The sequence below is a fragment of the Etheostoma spectabile genome, chromosome 8 (assembly GCF_008692095.1).
Source record: "Etheostoma spectabile isolate EspeVRDwgs_2016 chromosome 8, UIUC_Espe_1.0, whole genome shotgun sequence".
NCBI lineage: Eukaryota > Metazoa > Chordata > Actinopteri > Perciformes > Percidae > Etheostoma > Etheostoma spectabile.
Window position 1 is genome coordinate 26,466,210 of NC_045740.1, and position 12,515 is coordinate 26,478,724.

Sequence of the window (12,515 nt, forward strand, 5' to 3'; positions counted from 1 at the left end):
TGTGTGTGTGTGTGTGTGTGTGTGTGTGTGTGTGTGTGTGTGTGAAGCTATCGCAAGGCATCCAGCACCCCTGGCGATGCTTTGATTGAATAAACACGATGAAGCATTTTTGACATGCAGAGGCCCATGTTTTGCACACACACATGATGGAACATGATGAGCATCAGCAGGAGTAGACAGAGGATGGAGAGATAGGAACAGACAGATGGAAAGATATTTAAAAAATGACATGATGTACTGTGGGAAAAAATTGGTCATTCACAGGACATTCACAATCCTGTAAGACTTATCTGTCAGTTTTGTCTGCCTTTTTGAAAGTATGATCTAACTCTACTCTACCGAGCTTGCGTGGAAAAATTCTGAACTTAAGATCCTTAAAAGTATTCATTTCAGTGACATATCTGATACAAATCAACACTTGTTGCTGTGATGTTTTCACACTTTGGTTCCAAGACATTGCGGTGGTTTGGCTACCACAATTCCAGGCAACCCCAGAATTAAATTAAGATAGATCACTAACCCACCCACTTCTCCTTGTCAAGTGCTGATGCATCTATAGCAATGTATGCTTGATTTGATGCCATTGGAAGCCAATGAGCAGAAACAGCTGAAGCAGAATGATTTCCCTGTCTGAACATTATGGAGGAGGGCTTTCAAGCATGTGAACACCAAGAAAGCAGTAGGACCTGACAGTATCAGTGGGTTGGTCCTCAAATTGTCTGTTGATTAACTAGCACCGGTATTCACCATTAAATTCAACTTGTCACTGGCTCAGTCTGTCATACCTACATGCTTCAAGGAGTCCATCATCATTCTTGTACCCAAGAGAACAAGACCAGCCTGCCTTAATGACTACCTCCCAATGGCACTCACCTCTGTAGTGATGAAATGCTTTAAACAACTGGTCAAAAATGACATGACTGTCCAGGACAGTTGCCCGCATTACAGTTTGCCTTCCGTCCCAACTGACAGAAGACGACATAGCACACATTTCCACACCACCCTATCTTACCTGGAAAAGAAAGGAATCTATGTAAGATTGCTGTTCATTGATTCACAGATTAGTATTTAACACCATAGTTCCCTCCAGGGAAAGGACCTCAAAGCTCAAGGACCTGGTATTAAACACCTCACTGTGCATGTGGATCTTTTACTTTCTGACAGGCAGACCCCAGGTGGTGAGGGTGGGCGTACACACCATCCATCCTTGTCTTTATCACCGGAGCACCCCAGGGCTGTGTTTTGAGTCGCTGGTGTTCTGCCTGTATAACAACTTTGTAGTAGGGGTGCTTTGGTTTTATTTAATTATTTCAATGAAAACAAAACAAAGGTTGGGGCAGCGGGCAAGTAATCGTGTATGCCCTACCACTGTGTACTACCAGAAACACCGGCTATGGCGGCAAGCCCTCTGGGTTGTCACTTTTGACACCAACACCATCATCAACTTTGTTGATGACACAGTTATTGATCACAGACCTCAACTTGCCCTACCCTGCTTAAAGGACATTTACACTAGGCTCTGCAAGAATAAGGCTAGGAGAATTATTAAATATCTGCATCAACCGGATAACAGCCTTTTCTTCCTATTGAAGTTGGGTAGAAGGTACCGGTTACATTCACGGTTACAACACTCTCAGGAGGACCTTTGACCTTAAAGCCACTAAGATCCTAAATGAGGACACTGCCTAAGACTTAATTTAATTATTGATAGAATTGTCAAGGACACTTTAATACTTGTTTGCTCAGGGAAGAAATAGCTGCACTTATTCATTTCCTTTAGTCTTATTCTCAAGCTGGATCACTGCATCTCTGAGCTTGAGGCTCCACCACCTAAATCTCAACAGCAGTTCTGCCTCTTTGGTGTACAACAGAGCTGTTTTAAGATTAATGCTTAGTGTGTGTAGTAATGAGATACTGTGTCTGATCATATACACATGCATACTCATCCAAATCCAACTTATCCAATGTACAGCGGTATGTTACAATGGCAACTGACAGCGGTCTACATTTTTGTTAGCCAAAGTGAGGGTGTGTTTGTGTGCGTGTGTGGTTTGTAACAGCTGCAAGTCTCCGGTCGGCTGGCAAGAAGAATGGAGTAAGCATTCCTGAGGGCCAAACACTTTCATCTGAAGAAACCACTCCAACACCACACACAAACTCACATTTGTGTGATGAACACATTGCATTAATAAAATAACAGCTTTTCAGAAACAAATTGATGACCATGTATTTTTGTTTTATGTAACTGGCTGTGAAAACATTTCACAAGTAATACACATCATAGAGCACTTGTACTGTATGCATTCTTCTGTCTACCTGAATGTCTTTTGTCACTCTTTGTTTGTCTCTAGTGACTCTCTCTTCTTTTCCTGTCTTCCTCTCTCTGGGTATAATTTCCAATAAGTTGTCCAAACCATACAACAATATTGGTTGTTTTTTCTACCCTCTCAAACGTCACATAGGAGCGTTTCATAAATTGGAGCCTGTCTTAGTTTTAAACATGTATTTAAAGTGTCAGTTTGGTTAGGTTTAGGCACCAACACTGTTTGGTTAGGTTTAGAAAAGTATTGTGGTTTGGGTCTTCTTCAGGGAATGGTACTTTAATTTTTAATAAAAATATAATATTTAACAGACATGTGATCGCTTAAGCCTAGTGTAGAAACTATAGCCCAACAGGTATTGATATTTGGGAGTTCAAGTAAAAATACATCAGCCAATAGATGATCTTTTGGACAAAAACAAAATGCTTACTAATGCCTTGCTTTTGTTTACTTGTTGGCCAATATATGCACTGATTTGATACATCTGCAATTATTGAATAATATTATATGCCTTAGTATTAAGGGAAGCTAGTGTTGGGTTCTTCAGTGGTGTTGTATGTTGTAGTGTGCCATTTGAGCTGCTGTTGGTTATGTCTCCTTATCCTTAAGTTATTATTATCTTATTTTAAATCGTTTTAATTCCTTCTTCTGCACTCATTTTCACAAATTAATGTTTTGTATGTTGTTCAGATGTTTTTTAGCATTATGTGAAGTTTTGAGGTTCCGCAGTAGAAGCCTTTGAGATATGGAAACAGGCATTCACAAATAGTGACGAGATTACCAAATATGTTAATCTCCTCTCCTCTCCTCTCGCAACTCACTTTCATTCATATCTGTTTTGTTCTCTTTATCTCACAATTCATCTCTTTCATTGCCTTTCATTTCGCTCCATCACTCCATCCCTCCCAGTGTGTGGTAAATCTCATCAGTGAGCTTCAGGAGCAGATGTGCAGGTTTCAGGAGGAGATCAGCACTCGTATTCTGGAAAAACGGGCTCTGGAGGAAAGGGAGGCCCAGCAGGGGGAACCCGGAGGCAGCCAAACCCCAGGCCACGGCCCTCAGGTTGGGTTAGCCAGCTCAGACCTGGGCCCGTCTGGCTCTGATGCCCGGATGCACAATGGAGGACAGACTGTACATGTAGGGAGACTTGATGGATGAACTCATCTTCCCATCCTTCCCCATCATTTCTTCTCTTCTTCTCTTCTTCCTTTTTAACCAGTCCACACACCACCCGGTATTTGGAAATGTCCACAGAATTAAACTAAACTAAAACTCTTGTGTGACACTAGTGTGTCTGCAGAGTGTCTGTGTGTGCACTACAGGATGTTGGGGCCATGCTCTACTCGGGGTCTTGCAGATATGAAGACTTTGATTGGTTTTCCAAATACTTTTATCCTTTTAAGAGGTTATCAAGGTTGTAGAAGCTGATTCTGTAACAATATGGTAAAATAAGAAACCCTACAATAGCCACAAGTAGTATAACCTACTGTAATTGTTTGCAGGTACAGTATATGCTAAGGGCATATTAATTGAGAAACTGGCACCTTTCTCTGCCTATCTAAGTATTTGAAGTATTTGGAAAAACACATCTCAGTCCCAATCAGAATTTTTTTTTTAATCCTATAAAATTGGGTTTTGGACCAGGCATTCTGTTGTTATTTCATTAGATGTGGTTTGCTTGCATGACAGTGGTTTCTCCCTCTACTAACAAAGTTGACATCTGTCGGTTTCCTCCTACACTGACCAGGTGGATGGGTCATGTATAGTAATATGTATTGTACAAGTTTTGCTTTGGACAATGGCAGTGATGGCAGCCTGGAACAGCTTTGAGTCTTGTTCTGGGTCTTCGGGTTCATCCTTTTCCTGGTTGTTGATAACTGCACGCTGTGGTATCTGTTTCAGGAGTATCATGTTTCCTTTATTAACCACTGTACCGCTCAGTCCTGGAGACCTTTATAACTGCAGTGAATGTGATCCTGATGTTTGAATCCCCTCCCAGTTATATGTTGGCCTGTGCACAGTTGCTGATTTTGACATTTACTGTAGATGTGATTTTTGTCATTTTCAGAATTAATAGTTTTTGAAATTTCAAAATAATTGTGCACAAGTAGGTAAACTCACCTGCATGACTGTTAAGACTGCTAAATCTGGCCTTGAAAAAGTCATATGCAGTAAACAATTATGTGTTTTGGTTATTCTGCAGGATTTGTTACAAGAAATGAAGCATCTGAAAAGCAAAGTGGAGGAGCTGGAGCAAGAGAAGGGCCAGTATGAGAGGAAACTAAGAGCTACCAAGGTACTTGTTAAATCAACATAGCACAAACACCTCACATCTCTATGATCAGCCAACCTTAACCAGTTTTACATATGTACATATAGGTCATATGTTGTGGATTATACAAGTAAGACATACATTTTGTTATATGTTACTGTTGTTCCAGCAGTCTGGAAGGAAGAGTGACTGAATTGATAATGTGCATTGGACTGTACATACTGTAGGTGTTGAAGACAAATGTGAAGTTCAGCTGCAGGGTTAAAGTGGAATTAAAGTAAGATGTACTATATTGTACCCAGCATTAGACAGCATTGCTACAGTCATTACAACAACAAACATACAACCAAAAAGAACACTGGCATTATTTAAAGGACAATTCCAGTCGATTCCAACACATAGCTCTTTTGTCTGAGTGCTGTCAGATGAAAACAATTGGTGCTGCCTACACCGTGTTATTCTAGAGTGTTAGCACCCAACAGGCTTAAACAGGGCAGGTGTTTTAGCCTCTTAACATGTTCAAAATATCATTAAAAGTGACTTACCCATGTGAATTGATTCATTCCGAGTGAACACAGTGAATCTGATTGCTGTAAATGTGAAAGAAATGCATGAAAGTTTGGCTAATTTAGCTCTGTTTAGTTCCTGTGTCGATACTGCGAGGAGTTCTTCAGGACAGTCTACAAACTACAACACAGAAACGAGATACAAACATATTTTAAAAAATGCTTATTTTTTAAAAGTAAGTGCTGTAGTACAACTAGGAGGAGACAAGTTATAAGTGAAGTAAGTGTGGAGACACAATTATTTAATCATTAAATTGATAGCCTACATGTTTTTGGTTTATCTTTTTTCTGTGTTGTTGTTTGTAGACTAAGCTCTCTAACTGCTGTCTCAACGGAACTAAACCCAGCTTGAATTAACACAACTTTAATGCATTTTTTTCACATCTACTGCAGTCAGATTCTCTGTGTTCACTTGGAATGAATCACTTCACATGGGTAGGCACTTTTAATGACATTTTGAACATGTTTATAAGCTAAAAACACGTTTATAACTTGCCCTGTTTAAGCCTGTTGGGTGCTAACGCTAGCACGTGGATAACACGGTGTAGGCAACATCGATTGTTTCAATGTTTCTCTCCACTGACAGCACTCCAAATTTATAAATAACAGAGCTATGTTGGAATCGACTGGAATTTTCCTTTAACTTACAGCAACATAAACCTAACCATTTAGAAATAGGAAATTAATGAATTCAAAATGCTGAAATTAAAAATGTGCTGAAAACCCCTAACAAATTACATTTATACACAGTGTATACATATGATACTAGTTTTTGGCTTTCCCTAGAGAACTGTAAAACTGGACAAGTTGTCAAGAAGATTTCACACAAAACCATGGAATTGTCACACCAATTTGTTTACATTTTGGGAAATATACATCCTGAAACCTCCAACAGAGACTCCAGGAAATTACTGCCCCTGGCTGAGAAATAGTCTGGCATATAATCCCTGTAAAACCATTACTTGTTGTTGTTTCTTTAGGCTGATACTAATATTATTATTATACAATCTACCAGATTGCAGATAGCATAAACACATAACATAAAACATTTATATGCAGCATACACATATATACACATATCTGCAGTGAGCTAATATCGGCCAATTTATTGGTCTACCTCTAGATTAAACAAACAAGATATGCTGTGTTAATTATTCTGTTCCCTTTGGACAGAACCAGGCTAGCTGCTCTTTGTTTACGGTCTTTAGGCTAAGCTAAGCTAACTGGCTGCTAGCAGTGCCTTCATATTTATCTTAAAAGGGGTGAGAGTGGTATCTTCTCATGAAACTCTCAGCAAGAAAGCGAAAAAGTGTTTTGAAAAATTTAAACTATTCCTGTAGTGTTCCATTTCGTATGGTTACTTTTTCTTCTCTTTTTAGGGGGGAATTCTAATGTGTTTTGTGAAGCAATTTGTGACATTGTTTAAATAAGTACTATACAAATAAAGTTATTATTATTATTATTATTATTATTAGTAGTAGTAGTAGTAGTAGTAGTAGTAGTTGTAGTATTAAGTAGTAAGTGTCCAGGTTACAGACAGCTTTCTGTAGCAATCGTAATTCTAAAATGTAATCAATACTAGAAACCTGGTTTCCATATTCAGGACAGGGGATTAGAGAAACCTTTCAAGCTAGATTCTTCCTGAAAAAAGGCAAGTTCTTGGCCACATTTACATGCAACTAACTGGATTTCTAATCTGCTGTTTATGTTTATGCATGTGCATGACAAAGACTGTAGAAAGGAAATGTTTTATTGTGAATGCCAAGCAGCTGTCTAGTAAAAAGGTGGCTAATTTGAAAAACATCTAGTGAGGAAAATAGGTACTACTGAGATTTTGGATGTATTAATATTGTCATGATACAAATTATCTTGCTTTTCCACATATATATTTTTTATCAGCATCACCTTTTTATAACCCACTTTATTGAAGTTAATAAATATTCAGACCGGACCATTTTTTTCAGCTACACCATCAGCAGTAGCCTCATTTTATACAAATGTTCCTATAAGTCAGCCTTATATACTGGGTATTTTTAGAAAATCTGAAGTCTGTTCTAAAAGTTATATAATGGTTTGAACTAAATTTGATTGCACATCGTGGCTTCATAACAATGGACCAATAAGAGGTTATCTTTTGGTAGGAAAACATCTGTCTCCTCTCCTAACACATTGTTTGTTATTGCAAACTGCCTTTGCTTTCTCTGTGCTTACAGTGCTTCCTTCCTCCTCTCGCTCCTTCACTTTCTGTATTTGTATCCTCTGTTCTTCTCTACTAACCCCTCTCTGTGGCTTGCTCTCTTCACTTTTTCCGCTCTTCTTCTCTTTCTCCTTATTTCTAAATCCCTCCCTCCCCCATCATTACCCTCTTTCTGTGTCTCTGCTTTCTCTAGCTCTCTATCTCTTACTCTCTCCATGTGTGTTACCAGTCGCTCATGACCCAGCTGTCCAGCCTCAAGCTGACTGTGGAGCACACACAGCTGGAGAAGCAGCACTGGGAGGAGCGCTGGCGCAGCACCCAGGTGCCTTCTCTTCTTTCTATTCTGCCTCTTGTCTTCTTGGTCGTCACTTCTGAGTTTATTCCTTTACTCTAATTAGTACTACAGAGTCCTTTTGCTAAAACTCTGCCTCCCTCTGTCTTCCTCCTTTTCAACCTCTTCCCAACACTGCTCTCTTTTGGCCCATATGCTTCTCATCTTCCTCTTCATCCTTATTTTGCACGTGCAGCTTTTCTTCATCCTCCTGATCCTCCTTGTTTTTCTGTTGTTGGTCTTGTGATGTGTGGCTGAACTTCCCTTACAAATCACAAATACTTATGTAGGTAGGAATGAGAGTTAGAAAGCCAAGAAAAAAATAGATAGTAAAACATTCTGATTTTGACAAGGTATATGTGCTTATGTGAAGAAACAGAAAAAGGTCTTCCATCCTTCTGCATTTAATTGTCTTTCTTGCTTTCGGTCTTTTTAATGAGAGTTTGAATGTATAGTGTAAATCCATATGATTTTGACAAGTATGCATCGGTCGTGTGTGATCATGCATATTACAGATAATTATTACTCCATGTATTAAAGTTGCACCAGGCAATGTCTCAGTGTGAAGACCCCTGTAGGCAGTGAGATGTACCTATTGACAGATAGTGTGGAAAGTGGATGGACTTAATCATAATTTGTGTGGACTTCAACATGCTAAACTGATGGAAAACATCATTATTTAGGAACATACAGGAAAGATACTAATAGCCATACCATAACTCTACAGTCTCTTTGAAATGTCCTGTGCCTCTGCCCACTTCAACACTATATCTTGCTTCTATTGTAGGCTTGTGCGGCTTATAGGCTTTTATTGTGAGGCAGCTGGAGGAGGTGTTTAGTCTGCACTTATAGCATACCACCATTGTAAACATGCAAGGTTGTGCACACACCTGTTTTCTGACACCTGTTGTGTCCAGCTGTCATTCTTGAGCAGCTTTGTCCCTATTATGTGTTATCCTTTTATCTTCAACTCAGATTAGGTTGACGAAAAACACACCAAGCCTTCTGTTTACTCTTAACTAGGTGCAGGCTAAATCACAAGCTCAGAAATGTGGCACACATTGCTAAATTTTGCAGTTGTTGATTGCAGTGTTAACTAGAAGTAAAAGTTTTAAATTCATAGAGGAAATTATTTTCATGCCTTTATTTGAAGGACATTAAACAAAACAACCTGGCAAAACACAAACTGGGGACGTTGCTGTTCATGATTGACGCTTTAGTCCCTGGGCCATCAGGGTACCCTGATACAGATAAACGTTTTTATTTTTGGGGAGAGAGAATGGGGTCCGAATTTACAAAGGCTCTTTGTGGCACCAAAACCATAAACACATTCTTAATTCATAAGTCATGTGAGCTTTAATGGAAGTGATGAGAAGTAAAAAAATCTCAGACATTGGTGCAAGTGTGACCAAGCAATTAGCTGTTAGTCATAAGACAGTCCGGTCAGTCATTTGAGAGTCATCAATACCTTATTAATAGAGATGGGAACTGATGTTGGACAGCGTGTTGTACGTTTCTGGTGACACATGAACTCCTCTTTCTAATAATCTGACTTTTTTGGCCTGTAGATATAAATCACTCTCTTCAGATGAATGTCCCTTGTCCAGATGGTGGCTCTCACATGAATGCTATTAAACGTTAACCTGTAAATCACATACAGAATTTGAATTCTGCCAGTAGACAACATTGTTGTTTTTAGAGGACAAGTCTGGTTGCCTTAGACTTAAACTGCCTACAACTCCTTGTTATCCAATGACCTGGAATTCGCAGAGTTGTGAAGACACAGTTCACAAACATGTACTCTTTCCTTCACAGGCAGAAATATCAGAGCTGCAGCAGCTCCTGGCCTCCAAAGACACTGAGATCGAATGCCTGCAGACCCAGTTGCTGGCCAGAGGCGGCACAGCCAATGACAACACAGAGAGAGGTACTCACAGCTGACCAATCACTTTAGATTCACATCTGTCAGTGTGGATATGTGCATGAGAGTCACTTACTGTAACATCTAATTAACATGTCCCTCTCTCCTCTGCTGTGCACTTTACTTGTTTTTGTCTCTCTGCTGACCCCTGCTGTAGAGGAGCTGTATATCAAGCATCTGATTAACAAATGTAAGGCACGGTGTGCTGTTGTTATGGGTCAAATTTTCAACCAACATGCTCTGCCTTTGTAGCCACTTGACAACTGGATTTCTCGGTTTTTGTCATGATATGTAGCTTTGTAACAAATACTTAGTCAGAATAGTGTTGTAAATTGATGCAATGATTTTGGCTCATGTCTCAACAAAACCAAAATAGAAAGTAGTGCCTTTAAATTTTTAAGGTTAGTAGCCTCCTATTGAGGTGGTGGAGTGTTTTGATTGAACTTGGACCACATCCGAGCTTCAGTTTGTGTTGGTCGTTGTAAACATTCTGCCTTTATCAAACCAAAGTGCATTAAGACTACATCCTTTCAAACCTTCCGGCTGGTATGATGACATAGCTACTTGCCAACAAAATGGCATATTTTGAATCAAATTAGAAATATTTGATTCAAAGACTGGACCAAGAGTTTTAAAATCTTTCTGAAAGTTCAGAAATCAGAAGAATAGAGAATAGCTCTGCATGATGCTACATGATATTATTGAACCTCCAGCTGCAACATTACATAGCGCTCTCTCTCTCTTTCTCTCTCTCTCTCTCAAACGCCGCCCTCCTCTGCCACAGACACATACACATACATTATTCTTGCTGCCTTGATCTACAATTTAATGCTGGTGCATTAACAAACCACAATCAAACACCTGCTTCTTAAGTGTCAGTTTATGCTGTCTCAGTGACCGTGGTATCAGTGTGTAAAAACCTCAATGTACAGTTCAATCTAACATGTCACATGTTAGCTTGAGTCTCTTTTGGTTTGCCTAAGCCATATTTTCTGAACTCCAGCAATTTAGCATTTAGCAATTTATCACTTCCATAAGACCTTGTGAGATTCACAAGAGACAGAAGAAAAAATCAATGCAGCAGCAGAAGCCAAGATATCCAGATTTTTAGTCATGGGTCAAGCTCCAAAAACATTGGTTAACCACAATTCAACCAATAGCATCTTTTTTCGTTAGACCCTCCTTGTCTGATAAATGCTGTACCAGCTGTATGTTTGTGTCTATTCTAAATTGCGAAAGAAAATATAAAACAACTGTATTCACAGACTGAGTAGTATTAGTAGACTGACCTTTATTTATAAGATTGGTGGAGTTCCCCATTACAATAAGTGTTTGTATGTGAAAGGACATTGAATGACATCCCAGATTTGTGTATGTGTTTGTGTGTTTGTATTGTGTTGCTTTTGGAATCCAGAAGAGAACTTGGTTTTATGTTGTTATATGCATAGTTGCCACTCTTGAACACCAGTTATATCACTATGAAAAGCTGCAGTGTGTGTCACAGGTGATGGTGTATGGGCAATCGCGCTGTCAGTGTGTATTTGTTTGGCTTGTTTATTCGCATTAGCATGACTGTCATGTCTGTCGCCAACATCACATCAGGCACCCATCAGAGAGCCCTAAATTAAAAAGACGTGAGGTTACAGTGAGTCCAAAATAACATTTCGATACCTTGTTTTTCATTGTTAGACCATGAATACCAGAGGCTGAAGGTGGGGATGGAGTCTTTGTTGGCTTCAAATGATGAAAAGGTAAATGAAACCTATTTTTTTAAATTACTACTGTGTTGAAAGTTTATTTAATGTTCAGTTTGAGAGTTGTTTTGATGAAGATAAAGGGGCCCATTATTTTTACTTGATTTACAAAAGCCAAAATATTTGTGTCTTGCTGATAACAGGATCGGCGTATAGAGGAGCTGACCATTCTGCTTGGCCAGTACAGAAAGATGAGGGAAGTCATGGCACTCACACAGGGTAAGAATTACATCCTTTTTTTTCCTCAAATACTTGTTTTGGTTGAAAGTACAATGTAGGAAACACTCTCCTCTCCTTCATAGTTATTTTAATTGTGTTGTGTGTAATATTTCTGTGTTCAACAACCAGGGAGTAGTGAAGAGGAGCTGAGTGGCAGTTTAAGACTCCGAGCCATCACACACAAAGCACACTCTGACATTGTCAGATCAGAGGTAAGGTTATGAAGAATATACTTTTTTTACAACCTCTATCCATGTGAATGGAATTTTAAGCAATACTGGAAACTGCCTCCCCCAAAATGGACTATTTGCTTAAAGATATGTTAAGAAAAACTGAAAAATAATTGTTTTTGTCTCTGGATAGAGGTCATCAAGAGGGTCTTCTCCGCTTATGCTACTTGCATCTCCTTACCAGAGAGATTTGGACTCCAGGTATAAACACTCCAAATACATTTGCACACACATCTCACTTACTAACTTTTCTAACTTACTATTAAGCTTACCCCTTTTTGTCCCATTTGTGGTAGTATCCAGAACTCTATGGACACATCACTGCTGTCCACTGGGGATACAAGCTTCTTTAATGGACCATGGTAAGTAGAAGATTTTTTGTTTGTGTGACTTCTGTTTAACCTGGCAGACTTTTACGTTGTCCAAAAATGAAATGTTGCTTTCCCTCAACGTGTAGGCAAACATATGTTAGCTAATGGAGTTTATATGGTGGCGTATATGTATAATATATAAAATCATTTTTTTTCCAGGCATCAGCACAGGTTATTGTCCAGCAGTCTTGAAGAGTTGCAGAGTGGATCCTTACAAAAGGTTTGTTAGTGCATATAAAATTACTTCCCTGCTACTGATTGACTTTAATAATACTTTAATCTAATTTAACGGATGAATGTGATTGAATCCAACTTGCTACATCTGCTGCTGCT

At 39.1% G+C, this 12,515-nt stretch overlaps 1 protein-coding gene across 24 annotated transcripts in view; it reads left to right on the forward strand.

Moving 5' to 3' along the window:
• ppfibp2b (PPFIA binding protein 2b) overlaps positions 1-12,515 on the forward strand; it is a 142,418-nt gene that overhangs the window by 103,327 nt on the left and 26,576 nt on the right. For 11 of the 24 annotated variants that reach the window (XM_032523287.1, XM_032523294.1, XM_032523292.1 and 8 more), the window contains 11 exons: positions 3,231-3,458; positions 4,525-4,617; positions 7,550-7,678; positions 9,503-9,614; positions 9,766-9,798; positions 11,298-11,359; positions 11,506-11,581; positions 11,711-11,793; positions 11,945-12,012; positions 12,108-12,173; positions 12,342-12,402. In XM_032523287.1, coding sequence (XP_032379178.1) covers positions 3,231-3,458; positions 4,525-4,617; positions 7,550-7,678; positions 9,503-9,614; positions 9,766-9,798; positions 11,298-11,359; positions 11,506-11,581; positions 11,711-11,793; positions 11,945-12,012; positions 12,108-12,173; positions 12,342-12,402 — 1,011 coding nt within the window. The remainder of the gene's footprint in view (positions 1-3,230; positions 3,459-4,524; positions 4,618-7,549; positions 7,679-9,502; positions 9,615-9,765; positions 9,799-11,297; positions 11,360-11,505; positions 11,582-11,710; positions 11,794-11,944; positions 12,013-12,107; positions 12,174-12,341; positions 12,403-12,515) is intronic. The other 13 variants (XM_032523297.1, XM_032523298.1, XM_032523302.1 and 10 more) reach the window with 8 other exon arrangements.